At 42.3% G+C, this 20,177-nt stretch overlaps 1 protein-coding gene across 8 annotated transcripts in view; it reads right to left on the reverse strand.

Moving 5' to 3' along the window:
- LOC308292157 (cilia- and flagella-associated protein 58-like) overlaps positions 1 to 20,177 on the reverse strand; it is an 86,591-nt gene that overhangs the window by 18,324 nt on the left and 48,090 nt on the right. For 5 of the 8 annotated variants that reach the window (XM_080734431.1, XM_080734430.1, XM_080734428.1 and 2 more), the window contains one exon: positions 16,606 to 18,251. In XM_080734431.1, the coding sequence (XP_080590557.1) occupies positions 17,701 to 18,251 (551 nt within the window). In that variant the 3' untranslated portion in view covers positions 16,606 to 17,700. Of the gene's footprint in view, positions 1 to 835; positions 974 to 1,868; positions 2,064 to 2,442; positions 2,600 to 3,441; positions 3,594 to 4,183; positions 4,460 to 16,605; positions 18,252 to 20,177 lie in introns of those variants that run through there. The other 3 variants (XR_013962388.1, XM_080734432.1, XM_080734429.1) reach the window with 2 other exon arrangements.

Here is a 20,177-nt window from a genome sequence, read left to right on the forward strand (position 1 = left end):
CCACTGCGAGCTTGGAGATCTGCATTTTTTTTTTTTAAATCGTGAAATGTTTTGCAAATCATTGAGTGTATCTTTTTCAAAGCAAACGTTTGTACAGTAACTCAAATATTTGATTCTGGGGGGGTCCCTGGAACAACATATTTTGAGATGGGGGTCCGCGGCCAAATGGGTTAAGTAAACAGTATCAATTCAATGTAGCAATGTAGAAATACTCTGTTACAGTGCAATAAGTAAAAGTCCAAGAATTCAAAATGTACAAAAGTCGAAAGTACTCATTATGCAGAATGTCCCATTTCACACTTGTCACGTTGCGACGCGTTGTGAGCTTGTAGATCGGCAACATTTTTGGCAAAGAAATTTGAGTGAAAAAAAGTTTCATTATTTCTAGTTCCATTTGACCAATTATGGAGGGTTTAAATTGATATGGAGCTTGACAAATAAAAGATCCCAGTGCATGACAGAGGATAATGTCACGATAAATGTAATCTCCAAGATACAATTATTGTGACTGTTTTTTTATCACGATAAACGATAATAACGATTATCGTCCCATCCCTATACACTACTGGGTGTAGGGGGAGATGTGTTATTGCAGTGGTTCTCAAAGTGGATTCCAGGGACTTTGTGGGTTCCTTTAGGGGGGTCTAAATTGACCTATACAAGTCTATAACTCTGACAGTGTACAAATGGAACCAACCTGTTAGGGTCCATTTGGTTCCATTTGTACACTGTTAGAGTTAAGGGGAGACCTTGAAATGTAAAAGTTTGAGAAACACTGTGTTATTGTACCTTGAGGTCATTGGCTCTCTGCCTTGGAAACACTGTGTTATTGTACCTTGAGGTCGCTGGCTCTCTGCTGGTTCTCCTGGCTCAGTTGTTCTATGGACAGTGACTGTTGCTCCAGCTCCTGCTGCAGCTTGCTGTTCCTCTGCTGCGACTGCTCCAGGTCCTTGGATACCCGCTCGTTGAGGATCTGGAAAAGAAAAGAAACAACGTGTGTGATTGTGCGTGCGTAGTCTGCGTGCGTGGTGTTTGACAGAGTATCCAGCATAGTGGTTTCCACTTGCTGCCTTTTGATGCAAATGGCACTCAGCGCTGGTTCCCAAACACTGGGTCGGGACCCATTTGTGGGTCACGGAAATTCTGGTTCATGATTATCGCCACTTCTGGGTTGCAGCAGGAAGGAGCCAAAGGCGAGTTCCGCAGGCAGCGTGCCGATAATCATGATAACGCGCGCGCACACACACACACACACACACACACACACACACACACACACACACACACACACACACACACACACACACACACACACACACACACACACACACACTCTTGTGTGATAACTATGTTACTTAAATTCTGTTGCTAATTTTGACAGTTTTTGGCAGTATTATAAGTGTCAGGGACCAATCAAGGCCCAGTATGAAAATGTGGGGTGGGTTTAGCACAAGAGGCATTTTTTGCAGGATGCTTAATGCATTTAACTCATAACGAGCACAGCTCACTTAACAGTTCACAGTTTAGGCATTTAGCAGACGCTTTTAATCCAAAGCGACTTACAATAAGCAGATAATACATCACTATAATAAACAAGATAATATGTCAGAACATCAACAACAATATAACAAATGCATAGGAATCACACTGGGTGTGATGTTTCTATTCAGGCCTTGGGAATGCAGGTTCCACAAAGAGATTCCAGACCAATATCTACGCAGTGATTAAATATCTACAATATATCTGAGTTTGTGTATGTGTGCATAATATATATGTGTATGTGTGCATAGTGTATGTGTATGTGTGCATATTGTATGTGTATGTGTGCATATTGTATGTGTATGTATGTGTATGTGTGCATATTGAACCTTGGTGTCTTTGAGCAGGTGCTCCAGGCGGTGCTGCTCCTCGGTGTGTCTCTGTCCCTGCAGGCTCAGGGTCTTGTTGTCCTCCTGCAGAGCCTCTGTCTGGGCCAGCAGCTCTTTCAGCTCCTTCTCCAGCTTGGTCTTCCTCCGGGTCTCCCTGTAGATGTCGTTCTGACGCACCTGCAGCTCCTGCTGGAGCTGGGGTTGGACACACATGCACACACCACGAAAATATCAGCACCACCTACAGTACAGAGCTACTGACATCCTTATGAAGTAAAGCATGCTTTATTGCTGATACAGTATGTCCCTAGGGTCAGATAGATGAGCGTTCTACAACGTCTTCATTCATTCATCAATTGCAATATTTTAGAAAAGAGAACTCTATTTCTTAACTATTGCTATAGCAAGGAAGTTAAAACAAAGCAAAACATATGGTACCATTGTGGTCTTGCCTCAAATAATCACAAACTGCCTAAACATGGGCTGTCATGCTTAATAATACTCAGAGTCATGTGCAGAGAATAGATCATTATGCTGGAGATCATAGATCATTTGTCGTATGAATGTACAGTACCTGTGCAATAGTCTCCATGCTGTTGTCTTTCAGAGCCTCCATCTCCTGCTGTGCGACGGCTGCCTTGTTTAAGTTCTCTCTCAAACTCCCCACTGTTGTCAGCAGCTCCTCTTTCTCCTTGTTCAGCTCCTCGTTCAGTTTAAGCAGTTCGTTGACGCTGAAAGATATAAGACACTTCTAAGTGTGTAACAGGGCTCAGAAAGAGGTGGTGTTTACCTGCTGTATGTTCTCACAGCCCTATGTTCTCTCGAGTATAATGTTCATTCAATTTTATTTCAATTTACAATGTAGGCATCTTAATCCAGAGCAATTTACAGTAAGCAAGGACAACACAAGGTAATACATCAAATGCATAGAAATGGTAATCTAGGATCATAGGTAAACCAACCAGTCTAACAACAAATCTATATTCTTTATTGTTCCCTCATATTGGAACAATAAACATGCGTGCATGATATGTTACTGCAGGACTTGTGTGGATGAAGAGATGTTTCTAGTGAATGCTAAATGGTTATTAGTGGTTGCTCAGTTGTTAATGTTACTAGGTTATTGCAGGTGATTAAGTTAATGGGTTGTTATGTAAATAAATAATTACTATTTACTAATGGCATCTTGATGGTCACAGTAATGTTGCTACGCAGTAGACTTAATAAAGAAAACATTAAATCTATGTGTGGGGACTTATATATAGATTGAATATAGTTCTGGAACATAGGCACACTCCTGCGAGAAATGTCAACAGATTTATTCGGATTAACAACTTAAACCTTACAGTATATACTTACTTGACCCCTGTTTCCCCCTGCCTGCACAAAAACTCTTCACTGCAAACAGACAATCTACAAGCTCACAGCACATCTTGTCGCTACGTGATGTGAGCTTGTAGAACAGCTGTTTTTGCAGAATATTCATCCCCAGAATACGGACGCTAGGGTTCATGTGGTTAAATCAATGAGTTTACAGTATATCTGATTGACAGAGGACTGTAGAAAGCCTGACCTGTGGTCTTGTCCAGATGAGGTCAGACCGGCTCCCTGCTCCACCAGTTGAGTCAGATGTGCGACGTCTTGTTTCAAAGTGCTGATGGTCTCCTTGGCCCGGGTTTCCTCATCATGAGCTGCGTCGATCATCTTCCACGCTTTCTCTAACTCCTAAAAAAATGAATTCACACCCAGTGTGAGGTGAGCATGTGTCTTTTATGAGTTCATTTCATTAAACGTCCCGTGAAGCTTTTACTGAACTGGGAAGCAGTCTACAATATCATTTCATGCCCCTTTAAGATGCACCACCAAAAGTGTAGCTAAGCGAAAGTCTAAAGTATAATGTTATTTTCAATCTGTCCTATTATGGAAAAGGGTGTTCCTTGTGACATATGGCTACTGTATGTTAGTTGGGGAAGACTTACATAATATTTGTGTAGCGTATGACATGTAAGGTTAAAGTAACTTAGGGGTGCCATGGATGAAAACGTTATTTACAGGGGTGACATGAGACACAAATGTTTGAGAACCACTGGTCTAGAGTTGAAAAGGAAGGAGGTACATCTCTACTGCCACCAGCAATCTTATACCGTACACTAAATGTTTACGGCGTCTAAATCACCAAAATGTCTTATCTTTTATCCAATAAAACATTTCGTTTTCAACAACTCAACCTCTCCTTTATTTGAAGTCTGGCACATTATGGACAAATGTACATCCTTTCTTGCAGGGTCACATGACATGGTGGTACAATACGTCACCTTCTTGAGTGAGGTGATGGTGGTCTCGTCCTCCTGCGACAGCTTCAGCGCGGCCGCCACCTTGGTGGAGTTGGACACCATCTCTGCGTTCAGCTCTCTGCACTTGGACATCAGCCTCCGCTCACTGTCGTGGGCCTTCCTCAGGGCAGCGGTCAGCTTCTGGTAGGTGACGCGCAGCTTGTCCCTGCTGTCGCCTCCCACCAGCTCAGACAGGACCGCCTGGAACTCCTGCTCCAGGCCCTCGAACGTCTCCTCTCCCTCCTTCTGCTCTTTGACCTGGTTGATGATGAGAGAGGAACCACGGCACGTGTTGTTGGAAAACTTCGAATCAGTTGAACCTTGCCTGGTGTTGCCAGCCTCTATCACACACTTCGTTTTGGGAAGAGAGTCTGGGATTTCAGGAAGAGTTTTCATTTCTGGGGTTTGCACCAAACCACGTGCCCCAAGCTTAGAGAAACCACGTGCCCCAAGCATACAACCCTGATTGGCCAACCCTTGAAGCTGGTTGAGGAAATAGAATCTCAATGGATCGGTGCCAGACCGTACTACAACACCACTACCGCCAGGGGGTGTTGTTGTGTTCGGTCTGGTTTATTAACCAGGCAAAGTTGAACCGATATTGGCCTGTCACGGTATCGGCGTATATAATGTCCGATAGGCCAGGGCTTCTCAAAAGTGGGCGCCATGGCACCATTATGGGTGCCTTAGCGGTGCCGTGTCATTGTTCCTACAGAATCTCTGCAGCATGGAAGAGCCAAATTAATTACCCGACCCTCACCCCTGAAACTCTGAATGATGTCATATTGTAGTTTAGTCAGAGCCGAACTGAAATAAATTCGGCTCTAAAAGTGGACTATGCATCGGCCCTTACTCCGATGTTGCGTTTGTCCAATTCGCCCCATTACTAATCCTATCTCTAACCTTAACCCACGCAAGTCCAGGGGTTCCGCAGTCAGAATACTTTGTAAGGTTCTATAAAGTATCAACGTAATTCAAAGGTGCCTTGGTTGAAAAAGTCAAATTTACAGGGGTGACTAATACTGACTATTATTATTATTATAAAATCCATAGGGCTGTAGCTATTATTGATTATTTTTAGATGAATCTTTTTTTTTTTACAAATCGAAAACAAAAAAGATCACTTTAAATAACTGATTAGTCTGATCAAACACTATGTCCTATTTTATACTGAATTATACAATGGTATTATGCAAAAATAGCCGATCTATACAAGCTCACAATTGTGATGCAAGATATGTTGCTTGAACAGCTTGTAGATCAGCTTAAAAAGGGGCATATCAGTTTGTATGAGTGTAAATACACAACTTGTCCAAGTGCCTTATAGCCTCTGCCAGACAAGGGTCCAACATAAATAGGTCTATTCTTTCTTTCATCACTTGTAAAATGTCAGTCAGTAGGCTAGTAGTGAAAGTATTCTTGAAATGCTCCTGTTGTAGGCCTAACTGACAGTGCCAGTGGTTCTCAACCTTTTCAGGCTGCGACCCCCAAAATAATCATTGCGACCGTAGGTCGCATTTACTACCAAAACCTCCACGGGCTGTCCGTGAGTGATTCAGTCCGTCAGTCACACGTCACACTCTTGCCCTGCGTGAGTGAGTCAGTCCGTCAGTCACACGTCACACTCTTGCCCTGCTCATATCTCCGCAACCGTTGCCCCGATCCATGCCAAATTTTGCACACACACTCCTTACCTGCCAAACTACAACCTCCAAGGACCCTGGGGGACCCCCAGATGTAAAAAATGACCAAATGTGCTAAACTGACCAAATGACCACCCCAACGGGGCTGCTCACGGGGAATTCCCGGGGACCACCGACTCCTGGTGCTCCAGAACGGATGCAAAAGTGGTGGCGCCCCCAGTGGAGGACCCCCTACACTGCAGCTCACATAAAATGCCGTAACTCCGGCTAGGAGCGACCGGGACAGCCGGGGCCGGTACCTATTCGTCCGCCTTGGCGGCGCGGAGACCCCACCCCTCATTTCTCACATGGCCCTCTTCTAGCGCCACCATGAGGCCCATTCTTGCAAAACACATTTTTGGACACTGCTCCTAAAATCTTTGCCCTAAAATCACGCAAATCGGTACACAGTATGTCTACACTCATCCCATCAACATGAATCTCTCCCATATAGCGCCACCTCCAGGCCGATTTTTAAAAACACATTTTTGGACACTGCTCCTACAGATTTTGCCCTAAAATCACGAAAATCACTACACAGTATGTCTACACTCATGTCATCAACATGGATCAGGAAGATTTTGGAAAAACACATTTTTGCCCTATTTGTGGAGATAAGTGACCTACGGTCGCTTATCTCCCGATTAGGGAGTCTTACTGGTATTCTAACTGGGGACCCCCCACCTTGACGAGCACTAAGAGTTGAGATATTAGATTTTGTATAACACAGTTCTATTGTGAAAATAGCAGATCTACATGCTCACAACACCAGTGTTGTGAGCATGTAGATCTGCTATTTTCACAGTTTATGCCTCTAATATTTGACAATTTGGCCGATGTTTAATTTGTCATTTTAGAAGTATTAAAAGGTCCTCAAATTGTCACTTTATAAATGTGCAGATACCCTCTATTAGTCTACACGTAAACATTTATGTTGGTTTGTTTACTGCTGAGAGAGAAAACAATGTTGCACCTTATGTTAATCATCTGGGGACCCCCCAAAATAATTTGGGGACCCCCCTGTGGGTTATATGACATTGAAGCTTGTAGATCTAAGTCCTTGTCGGCAAGCGACATCAACGTACGGAGTAGTATAAATTAACTTCTGTCTTCTGCAGTTCAACTCGGCTTGCAGCTGCAGTCAGTGTGAGTAGACACACATTTATCAATAACCTCTGAAACAAAATGCAGCCGACTTACCTCCATTGTCATGAAGTAGCCTAAATAGATAAATATTAGCTGAATAACGTTCTGCTGAGACTGAACGTTTATTCTTTCATTTCCCTCTCAGCTGAGTGCTGCTGTTTGGAACGTTGCTAAGCAACCAGTGGGACCGTGGGAGGGAGGGAGGTCTCTGCTTAGGGTAATTCTTCTCCCAAGTGTTTGGTAAGGCATGTGTTTCTCCTCATTGCACTGTCATGCAATAATGCAGGTATTGGGTATCTTATTGGAGACGTTTAGGTGGTTAGTCTAAATTGTATTAATGTAAAAGTTAAATAGATTAAATAATGTATTGATTGTTGTTATAAGGCCAGCATATATTTATTTACAAATGTTTGTTAAAAGTACATTAACATTATGCCAATTTTGTATTTGTTTTATAAATGGATTTACATTGACTTTCATATTTAATAAATTACTAAAAGTATAAAGTTTAAAAGGATGCACATGATAAGGTTAACAACATACGAACGTGTAACGCTTGTTATTGCATTATTATGTCACACAGTAGTGACATGTGAACAACAACAGGTTCTAAACCAGGGGTGGGCAACTTTGATGATGGAGAGGGCCACTATATTTCCAACTTCACTCCAGAGGGCCACATTGCATATCCTACTTTGTCATTCTAGTATCTCATACAAAAGAAGCAAAAATAGCAGATCTACAAGCTCAAAACGCATTGCGCTGCAATGTGTTTTGAGCTTGTAGATCGGCTATTTTTGCTTCTTTTGAATTGGAATCCTGAATTATGTGTTGCCCATGTATGTTCTAAACAGTGACCATACCGTATATGGGGAGACACCACACTAACCACACAATAGGCAAAGGTACAAAGTCAAATGTTCTTTTATTCAACCTATACTATAACTAATAAAATCAGAGTAGTAGGCTCTGGGGCAGGGGCGTAAGAGGGGAATGCATCCAATGGTCAAATGTTCAAAGGGGGATGGGGGGTGTCTTCAGAGCCGTCCAATAAAATCCAATAAAAGTACTAAGATAAGATACAGAGTCAATTCGTGCCACAGGTTCCAGTATATGCCAGTACAGAAGTTAAAGGGATATTTCACTTAAAAAAAGGGAAAAAATGTTTCATATATTTCATATTTACAAGCAATTGTCACCATTTAAAAACAAATTATTTTTGACATACAAGGTTTCTCAAAGGGGGTGCCTCAGAATGCTTGGAATATATCAATATCACTTCAAATTAACCACTTTACTTAGTAAAAACGCAGTTGAATTGTACTTGGTGTGATCTTTTTTCAGCCTATACGCCCTACAGTACACAAAGCGTTATATTTTTGTCCATGTCTTACCCCTTATCCCTAAATTAATTTGCCTTTTTTTACTATTTTGAAAAACATTTGAAAATACTTCAAATAGCCGATCTACACTGACAAAAAAAAAGTTTAGGGATAAGGGCATGAACGAAAGTGAAGTCTCTTCACCTAAAATAGCAGATCTACAAGCTCAAACACGACCGTGTACTACTGTATTGGCTATTTTTGGTGAATGTTCCCCCAGAATGGGAATGCTGGGGTTCAAGTGGTTAAACGACCAAATACATAAAGTTATTTTCTGTCCTATAATGGAAACAGAATATTCTCTCAACTTTTCCTTGTGACATATATGTACGTTAGGGGGAAATATTGGTGGTTAAGATGTTGGACTTTCCTGTGGGAGACCTGAGTTTGAATCCTGGGTGTTACGCTAGTCTCTGAGTTAGAATACAACAAGATAAGATGAACATACCAAACAATTATACCAAAAGATACAAAACTATTATAGGAGATTAGAGGAGTATAGCGTTAGGCAGATATAAATATCCTATTATATGATAAAGATATTGCTATAGCAGTATAGAGTTAGATATAAATAACCTATTATATGATACGGTATACAGTGCTATAGGAGAGTTAGCCCAGGGGTCGGCAACCCAAAATGTTTAAAGAGCCATATTGGACCAAAAAATAAATAAAAACAAATCTGTCTGGAGCCGCAAAAAATTAAAAACCTATGTAAGCATTATAATGAAGGCAACACATGTTGTAAGTGTCTATATTAGCTAAATTAGCCTACTATCAAAATGACTACAATTATTATTTTGTAGCCTACAAAAGTAGGCTACAAAATAATCCTGGAGAGAATGTTGAAATTTTATATTTATTTTACACATTTTTACAGGATTGGAAAACTTTAAGAATGTTTGTGTCATGTCTGTCCTCCTACAGAAACAAAAAACATATTTTTCCACCCATCTTTTTCCATTTTCATACATTTTTGAAAAAGCTCCAGGGAGCCACTAGGGCGGCGCTAAAGAGCCGCATGGGGCTCTAGAGCCGCATGGGGCTCTAGAGCCGCGGGTTGCTGACCCCCGAGTTAGACAGTTATAAATAAAGGCAGATAAACCTAACTTACCGGTAGGCTAAATTAGGCTTTAACGCTGTTGAGCGTGTTGCCATTGCTATTAGGTGGCTTAAAGTAATGTGTAACTGAAATTGCAAAAAAGTGGTTGCTAGTTGTTTATTGACCAGAGCATGGATTACGTTGTGTTTTTTAAAACTAGTATTTTGGGGGCATATGATTTGGTCGTAGGCATAGTGCCTGAAATTTCGGGTGGCTAAAAACAGCACTCACCAAATGTGGGATTTGCAGTGCCAAATTCAGTATTGATTTTCAGCAATATTTTGAGCAATGCCAAATCAGCTCAGAGTTCTTTACTGCAAACTTCCTGGTGTTACTAGCTATTATCGACACAGAGCAGAATTACACAATGGGCAAAAAAATGGTGTGGCATACGAAAAACACTCACCTCACAAAACACCGCCGACTCAACACAAACTAACGAAAAATGCTCACCAAAATACTAAACACAGAACGAGTGCGTCGGCGGGGAGAGAGCACACCACATAGTTGTGGAGGGGCTGCTCTCTCCCCGCCGACACACTCGTTCTGTGTTTAGTATTTTGGTTAGCTCCTTTGGAAAGAGCTTGTTTCCTTTCAGCTTGTAGTGGTTAATAGCCTATTTTGTTTGTTCTTTGTTTGAAGAGCTTTTGTGGCTAATACCCAACCTTTGTACATATCTTGTGAAACTTCATTGAGAACATTGATAAGTTTTCTGCAAATAATAAAAAATAATAATAATAAAACTTTATTTGTATAGCACCTTTCATGACATGAAATGCAGCTCAAAGCGCTTTACAGAGCAGAAAATGAAGCACAAGTGCTTAACAGAGAAACAGTAAAATAAAATAAAAAATACAGAATAAAAAGAAATAATTAAAATTATTACAATTAAGCAGAGAAATAACAATTTCAGAACAGTGCGGACGTCAATTAGCAGCACAGGGATTTAAAAATTTAGCTAAAAGCAAGAGTAAAGAAATAGGTCTTGAGCTGTGCTTTAAAGCTATCCACAGAGGCTGCCTGTCTTAGGTGTAGTGGGAGTTTATTCCAAGCTGTCGGTCCGTAGAAGCAGAAAGCTGCTTCACCATATTTTTTATATTTCATTGTTGGCGCCTCAAGTAGGTCTGCACTAGAGGACCTGAGTGGGCGGGTTGGAACATATCTATGCAGGCAGTCATAGAGGTACGAAGGTGCCAGACCATTTAGAGCTTTATAAACAAGTAAAAGTATTTTAAAATCAATCCTAAAAACAACCGGGAGCCAGTGTAGCGACGCTAAGACTGGAGTAATATGTTCTCTTATCTTAGTTTTAGTTAAAACTCTGGCTGCCGCATTTTGAACAAGTTGTAGTCTGTCAGTTGTTTTCTTTGGCAGACCAGAGAGAAGTGCGTTGCAGTAATCCAGCCGAGAGAAAACGAAAGCGTGGATCAGCGTTTTTGCATCGTTCAGCGACAGATAAGCTCTAATTCGTGCAATATTTCTAAGGTGAAAGAAGGCAATCTTCGTGACATGATTAATGTGTGTATTAAAATTTAATTCAGCATCAATGATCACCCCCAGGTTCTTTACAGAGGTGTTACTTTCTTTAGCCAGGTTACCAAGTCTACTTATTATTGATTCTCTTTGGGCAGTAGAACCAATTATGAGAACTTCTGTCTTGTCCTCATTTAGCTTGAGAAAGTTCTCACTCATCCAGCATTTTATGCTAGACACGCACGTCAGCAATGGGTCTAGAGCACAGGGGTCATCCGGAGCCACCGAAAGGTACAACTGGGTGTCATCAGCATAGAAATGGAAATTCACACCGTGAGCGGAAATAAGTTCTCCCAGCGGCAGTATATAGAGGGAGAATAATAAAGGTCCAAGAATTGAGCCCTGTGGAATACCAGAGCAGATCTTGTGTTTGTTTGACTCAAAGTCAGCTAGATTAACAAAGTAGCTTCTGCCTGTTAGGTAAGAGTAAAACCAGGACAGAGCTGTCCCAGACAGTCCTACCCAGTGTTCGAGACGTTGTATTAGAATTGTATGGTCGATTGTGTCAAAAGCCGCCGTTAGGTCCAGCAGTAGGAGAACGGACACATCTTTGTTGTCAGCAGCCACCCTAAGATCATTAATAACTTTTACAAGTGCAGTTTCTGTGCTGTGTCCTTTCCTGAAGCCGGATTGGAATTTGTTGTGTACCTTATTGTTCTGCAGAAACACATCCAATTGATGAAAGATAATTTTTTCAAGGACCTTGCCCAGAAAAGGTAAATTAGAGATGGGTCTATAATTACCCAGCACGGACGGGTCAAGGTTGGGTTTCTTGAGTAAGGGTTTAACTACAGCCGTTTTCAGTGAGTCTGGAAAGACACCTGATTGTATAGAGCTATTTACTATTTTTAGGATATCTTCAATAACACAGTCTACAACCTCTTTGAGAAACGGCGTGGGTATTGCATCCAGCGAGCAAGAAGATGATGTCATTTGCGATATGGTTTTACGAAGTTCCTCTTCATCAATTGCACAAAATGATACTAGGCTCCCCCTAGATTTATCGACACTTTTACACATGGCACCATTAACCGCATTTGCATTTGTGACAGTATTATTCAGAATACCAGCTCGAATGTTCTCAATTTTGTTTTCAAAGAAGGATGCAAACTCATTACAGTTTGCTTTAGAGGCAAGGAGTGACTGCTTGTAGGACTGGGGAGGGTTTAAAAGGCGTTCAATGGTAGAGAATAAGACCCTAGCATTGTTCTTATTGTCATTAATAATTCCGGAAAAATAGGCCTGCCTAGCCAGACGCATGGCTTTATTGTAGGCGGCTGTTGAAGACTTAAAAATCTGTAGGTGGATAGTTAGTTTATTTTTTCTCCAAGCTCGCTCTGCTCTGCGGCATTGTTTTTTGAGTGAACGTATATGATCGTTTATCCAGGGTGTCACTTTGGAGTTAAGTTTCTTTTTAGTTTTCATAGGAGCTACTATATCCAGAGCTGACTCTAAGTTAAGATTAAAACGGTGAACCATATCATTTACTGAGTTAATATCAGGAAGAGGGGGTGAACATGCAAAATGGCAAGCAAACTCTTCTGCTGAAGAAGATCCGAAAAATCTCCTTTTAATAGTATATTCTCTATTATTTCTTTCTAAATCGGAGACAGTCATATTAAAACACAGTAAATAATGGTCTGATAGGTCAGGCTTAGCGATGATTCTGTCCATAGAAATATTTAGCCCTTTAGAGATCACAACATCAAGAGTGTGGCCTTGATTGTGGGTTGGCCCGGTAACATGCTGAACAAAATCAAGGGAATGCAATAATTGTACAAAACTCATAGCCATAAGATCTGTAACAATGTCTACATGTAGATTTGTATCGCCAGCAATAAGGGTTCTCTCATAGTCCGTGGAACAGATAGATAGAAGTTCTGATATTTCTGTAAGAAATAAGGATTTGCTACATTTTGGTGGGCGATATATCGTAATCATTAGAACAGAGGATTTACTCTCAAATAAGTTAGCTTGATATTCAAAGGATGAAAAACTTCCAAAATACAGGGGCTTGAATTTAAAAATATCAGAGAAAATGTATGCCAAGCCTCCGCCTCTTTTTCCTTCTCGCACTGATTGAATAAAATTATAGTTTGGTGGACAGGCGACGCCTAGTGCAACAGCTCCATCTGAGCCCAGCCATGTCTCTGTTAAAAAAATGATATCTAATTTTTCTTCACAGATTATATCATGTACAGAGGATGGCTTGTTTAAAAGTGACCTGATGTTAAAAAGTGCCAGGTTTATTTTATGACATTTTACTGTACTATAGCCCCTACAGGGAATGCACGTTAAATTAGCTAAATTAGCAGAGCCACTGCTTGTCCTGGACACTCTATTTGAAATGACAGTAGAAATGTTGTGAGCCTGCTTAATAAAAGCGCCTAGAGGAGCCTCGGGTCCAGATACGTTAGTTGCTGGGTATAATATCGGACCCAGCTGACATCAACGGCTGAACGTATTGTCCAGTTGGGAGGCCCGGGTCTTCTGTCGTTGTGGTCGTTGAGGGATGGGTGGGGGCGAAAGCACCCAGGCCACAGATTTCTGGGGCACGGCGGGGTCAATTTCAGGCGTTTTCAAGGATGGTGGTTGTGGAGCCGGGCGTTTGGCCTGTGGTGGTTGTGGCGCCGGGCCTTTGACCGGGCGTCTGGCCGGGGTCATTTTTAGCGCAGTGTTAATGAGTTCATTCATTCCATTCGTGAATTCTAGAAGAGGCATTGGAGATAGGGAGAAAGAGGAGGATTGGGGTGATGGGGCCTGTTCTTCCTCATTGGTTGACTCATGGTTCGGGCCAGTCATGGCTGAGTCCATGGCTGTTGACTCTCCATTGTCTGTTCCCAGTTCACTCTGTTCGGTTGTGCCAGCCCCCTCCTCTTCCTCTGTCAACTCTCCGTTGCCAGTCAGTTGCCAGTTCACTTTGCTCACGGTTCGGGCCAGCCACGGCTGAAGCAGAGAATCCACAAAACTCTTCTTCATTACTCTCCTCTTCAAACATTTCCCTGAGTAACCCCATCTCTGTATTCACTTTGGCAGAGATGGCGTCCACATGCAGTTCCTCGTCAGGGAGGGCAGGGACAATGGTAACTGTTGTTTTTAAATCTCCTCCGTTCGCCAGGGCCGTTCCCCCCTCGGCCGAGGGGGGCAATTCAGTAACCATAACACCATCTCTTGTTATGGATTCTTCGTGGGTAGCAGATAGGAGTTGTTCATCACAATCTGTTGTTTTGGATTGTTGTGTTCCGGCCAAGGTCAGAGCATGGAAAACATTCTGCATAAACAACTTCGCACCTTGCTTATTTAGTTGCCGTGCATCTGCGAAGAGGTGTCTTCTATCGAAGAAAAAACTGAAGTTGTCAATAAAATGCACATTTTTGTCAGTGCATGCAGCTAAAAGCCATTTGCTCAGAGAGAACAATCTGCTGAAATTCTCGTCTGTGCCTTTCATAGGCGGTAGGGGACCACTGATGCATAGCTCTATGTCGCTGTTCAGGGAGCTCAATGTGTTGAATAGAGCCCTGAAATTCCCCTTTAAGATTTCTGACTGTTTTTCTTCTGTGTCACATGTGCCAGTATGTAGGATCAGGGTTTTCACTGTTTGGTGTTTGTTGACAAGATCCAGAATTCTGTCATTCATGTCAGAGATTGTGTCTTTGGGAAAACAAATAACTTTTGCCTTCCTCTTTCTTATGCTTTTGACACCTTTTAAAGCAGCATCGCCCACAATCAATATGTCAGGATCAGTCACTGAGGTGGTTCTTACCCTGCTGGGTGGGACGTTCTCTCTGTCAACAGGGGGACTTCGGGGGGCTTCTAGCAGCTGTTCTGTTAGCCAGCTAGGGGAGATGCTACCCCTGTCATCGGAGGGGCGTCTTTGGTCCTCGGCCAGTGGCATGAATCTATTAGCCAGCTGCACACTTGGTGTTTGTGGAGATTGGACGTTGTTTGTCTTTTTAGCAGCGTTTTTCCCCTTGGCAGTAGTCCATTTATGAAGGGGGGTCGAAGCAGCGCTGTGCCGGGGTAATGCCGGCCATTCGTCGGTGATAAGACGACTTTGGGAGGGTGTCCTGCCTGTCGTCCGTTCTTTCATCTTTGGCTTTTCACCAAGGGAATTCCAGGCGAGTGGTTTATCCAGTCTTCGGGTTTGTTTTAATTGGAATATTTCCGTTTCAAGCACTGCGATCCTCTGAAGCAGTTTCTGATAAACCCCTGTTGAAATGGTAGGGCCGGCCATCTTGATAGCTAGTTAGCTAGATGCCACGTATCCAGTCACCAAGTGAAAACAATAGTATATTGCAGTACAGCAAAAAACAATCCCGGAGGTTTTATAAGTATCCAGGATCCATTTGTAGTTTCTCAAAGAAAAAAAGAAAAATAAAACATCAGTATCAGCAGAAGAATGTAAGCATAAGCGAGCGTAAGCGGGAGCAAGCAGCGACACGTCCACACTGTAGGAGAGCCAGAGCACAATGGCAGGACCATTATTATTTAATAGGACTAATTGTAAATAAATCTTGTAAACTTTTGATACATTGATGTCCTGTCCACTCCTTCGTTACGGGCTATGCCCCTAGACCTGTCATGGTTCGTAACAGAGTGTGTTGACTAAAGGTCTTTGCTCACAGGGAATAAATGAACCTCATGCACATCAGCTCCAAATTTGTCCAAAATCTGACAATATTCTCAGTTATTTTTTTCTCCGCATGAGAAATCAGACCCTGTCTGCGAGGGACTTTAAGTCAAAACTTTATTTTATTATTATTATCTTTGAATGATTGTGACCAGAAAAATGAAACAATACATGTTTTCTGATTTTTGTGCACAGCATATCATTTTAACGAGGTGTCTATTCTAACAGCACAGAGTAACTAAGTAGTAGGATACTGCAGGTGTATGCAGGTCATCAGCAGTGTTGTCTCTTCATGAAATGGAAGAATAAAATAAGCTTTGTTCCAACGAATGTGAATGAATATTAATACACAGGATCAACAACATATTGTAAAGAATGAATTTATCAAACAATTATTACTTCTACACATGATCATACAATAACATGTGAAGAATGAGAAAACTATTACATTAATTCAATGAAAGCAAAATAATGGAATGGGTGAGGAAATAATGATCTGATAATGAATCAATGAATAGACAATGATTGATTTGAGTTCATTAACAACATATTTAGTAGATGTGAATCCAGAGGGATTGACAAAGTCCAAGATGAGAGTCAATGACATGAAGTCTAGTCAACCAACAACATGCTCACAGTAGTAGGCAGTAGGAGAGCAACCCTACAGTCACTATTCTGTGAACGTGTCATAATAGATGAGAATCCACTGAAAATAGATGTTCAAGCTCACAATCACTTAATTTTGTCGATGTCTGTCGATTAGCTTTTTTAACTGACAATGTCATCAACAAATAAAACGTAGACTAAAACTTTGGGGAGGGACTAGTGGAAAAGAGATTAGAGTTCTCAAATTCTGTCCGAACCCGACATTTAGGGTAGGGTAGGGCCTAAAATGTATGCTAATTAGTCAGGCTGGGTAGGGCCTCGGGCCGGCCCAGTTAGGGCCGGGCCTTTTACAATTACTCTGTGATAGAGTTATCAAATTCTTTCCAAACCCGACCATACCCGACGTTTTCGGGCCGGGTAGGGCTTAAAATGTATGCTAACTAGTCGGGGCGGGTAGGGCCTCGGGCCGGCCCAGTTAGGGCCGGGCCTTAATTTTCAGGCCCGTTGAGAACTCTAGAAGAGTAGAGCTAAAAGACAAGTCATTTTATGCTTGGTTGTGTGTGAGTATTGTGCTCTGAAAATAGCCGATCTACAAGTTCACAACACAGTCGGCACAGACACGCTGTGAGCTTGTAGATAAGGTACAGCTAAGGATAAATCAGGTATTATGACGCAATCACAGCAGAACTCTGGGGAACCCCAGTCAATAAAGTATATGGGGTCGTTCAAGTGGTTCAGTATAAAGGTTTAATATACAAGAAACAATATTGATACTGTGACAATTACATGATCAAATATACAGTTTTCCTCTGTCTATTTTGTAAAATATCAACAAATCTAACATACATAAAATATGAGTTTGTATCTACATAAGAGACACAAGTATGACACTGATATTTACATCATCATCATTGATGGACAGTATTTATGATACATATTTATAAATGTGTGGAGTGGAGGTTTGTGCACTTCTATCTGATCTAATCTAAGATCTAAAGCTCCCTGTGGTGACAAATTTTATACCATAGAGTTTGACATTAATATGGATTTGACCACGGATCTCCATTTGAACATATTTGTACCAGGGACCCCGATTTGAATATATTTGTGCCATGGACCTGAATTTAAAAATTTGTGTCATGGACCCGAATTTTAACATAGCCTATTTGTGCCTTGGACGCACATTTGAACATATTTGTGCCAGGGGCCCCCAAACACAATCTGTGTTGTTGTTACAATTCTCAAATATATATATATATATTTAAGAAAATCTACCTTTTCCCCCTTGAAAACAGCATACAAGCTTACAACGCGACATGTAGTGAGCTTGTAGATCAGCTGTTTTCAAATAGCCAAAGTATAAAAGGGGTTAATGTGTTTAAACTGATTATCAGAGACTACCAGTTCTCCGAGAGACTCTATCTCTGCTCACACAGACACACTGAGGAGGAGAAGTCTTCCGATAACATGAACCCAGCATAGAGAGGTTCAGTGAATGTAATCTGGAAGGTGTACAGGTGTGTCAGTGAGTCAGAGGACACTGTGTAGAAGGACAGAGTCCCAGCAGGACAGTCCACATACACTGCTACTCTGTTGGAGCCCCTAGAGGGCATGACAGGGAGGACAGTCTCCTTTTTATTGTGTCTGACTCTGTAACTGTTACCACGACCATCACAGTCCAGACTCCAGGACATGTTATTGTTCCCGAGCCAACAGTTATTACCAGGACCTTTCCTGCTGATTCTTCTATAAGACACTGCTATATACATCCATCCACTCCACTCTACCTCCCAGTAACCGCGTCCAGTCAGACCCTCTGTACACAGAACCTGAGGCCAGTCATCAAACCTGTCAGGGTGTTCAGGATCTGATTGAACCTGTCCCCTCTCACATGTCACCTTCCTGTTGTTCTCAGACAGAAAGAGTTCTCTGTGTGCTGTGTTTGTGTCCAGTGTGAGATGCTGAAAATCTGATGAGAAAACAACACAGAAAACATTACATACATCTTTCACTGACTGACACACAACACACACTTGAAATAAGACCTGAAAGCTATTTAACCATTAATTTATGCTTTAAGTTATGAAAAATAGCAGATCTAGGTCTGCTATTTTTTTTATTTTTTTTTATTTGAATAAATCTTTTTAAAAGCAAACATTTGTGACTGGAACAAGATATTTTGAGATGGGGGTCCGCGGCCAAACACGGATTTTGGGCAAATATAGCTGATTTGGGCAAATATAGTGGCATGGTCATGATGGACCTCCAGAAGGCATTTGACACCGTAAATCACTCTATTCTGATTGAGAAACTAAAAGCTATTGGTCTTGACAGCGCAGCAGGGAGTTGGATGCAGTCTTACCTGGTGGGGAGGGAACAGGTGGTGGAGGTGAACGGTACCCTGTCCCCCCCCCCCCCCCCTCCCAGTAAGCTGTGGTGTTCCTCAAGGTAGCATACTGGGGCCTCTGTTGTTCCTAAAATATGTAAACAACATGGCATCCGCTTGCGACTGCAACCTGTTCCTATTCGCGGATGACTCGGCTCTCCTAGTCTCAGGCAAGGACCACTTGCAGGTTGAAAAGACACTCAACTCTGAACTAAGTAAGATCTGCACATGGCGACAACAAATTATCAATTCACCTGGGAAAAACTGAATCCATCCTCTTTGGATCAAATCATAACCTCAAAAAGGTCGATAACTTCACAATCAAAGTGGGCGACAAGGTCATAACACGAAAAAACGAAATCTCCTACTTAGGATGTATCCTTGAAGCTAATCTTTCCAGCAAAAAGATGACTTCAAAGGTAATAAATAAAATCAACCAACGAACTTGTTTCCTACAGAGGATCACCCCGATGGTCAACTTCAACACACTGAAGACCATAGCTGGTGCAATAATCCAGCCCCTCTTTGACTACAGAGTCCATGTATGGTATCGTGACGCCCCAAAAGCCCTGAAAACTAAGCTCCAAACAGCCCAAAACAAACTGCTTAACCTTCCCTATCAGACTCACCTCACCACTACTCACCAGTTAAGAGTGGGGTGGCTCAGAGTAGATGACAGTACAGCAACTTGCAATGGGCCTGGTGTACAAGATACACTACACCACTAAGATACCCATGTACCTGGCAAAATACTTTATAAACGTTAACCCTTGAACGTGTGGTCTCTAACCAGCTTTCTCTCCATCTCTCACAGAACAACCTGCTGGATCCCAACCAGTCAGGTTTTAAACCGGCCCATTCCACAGAAACGGCACTCCTAGCAGTCACAGAAGCACTCCATGCTGCCCAGGCTGCCTCCCACTCTACAGTCTTGATTCTTCTGGATCTATCAGCGGCATTCGACACAGTGAATCATCAGCTGCTCCTGGACACCCTTGCTGACCTAGGCATCACCGGGACGGCACTAAAGTGGTTTGCCTCCTACCTGTCGGACCGAACCTACCAGGTCTCATGGAAAGGTTTGCTTTCATCCCCCTGAACCCTCCAAACGGGAGTCCCCCAGGGATCCGTACTTGGCCCTCTGCTTTTCTCCCTGTACACTAAATCCCTTTGTGCTGTCATCTCTGCTCACAATCTATCCTATCACTGCTATGCTGATGACACTCAACTGTTTGTCCTTCCCCCCTTCTGCCACCCAGGTGGAAGAACGCATTGCTGCATGTCTGGCCGACATCTCACAGTGGATGTCAGCCCACCACCTCAAGCTGAACCCGGACAAGACGGAGCTACTCTTCTTCCCAGCTAAGTCTTGCCCCAGGCAAGATCTCACTATTTCCATAGATAATGCATTGGTGACTTCGGTTCCTACTGCTAGAAACCTTGGTGTGGTCCTGGACAGCCAGCTATCATTCAAGGCACACATTGCATCAGTCACCCGGTCCAGTAGGT

This window comes from Nannobrachium achirus (genome assembly GCF_963921795.1).
Source record: "Nannobrachium achirus genome assembly, chromosome: 10".
In the NCBI taxonomy this organism is placed as follows: Eukaryota; Metazoa; Chordata; class Actinopteri; order Myctophiformes; family Myctophidae; genus Nannobrachium; species Nannobrachium achirus.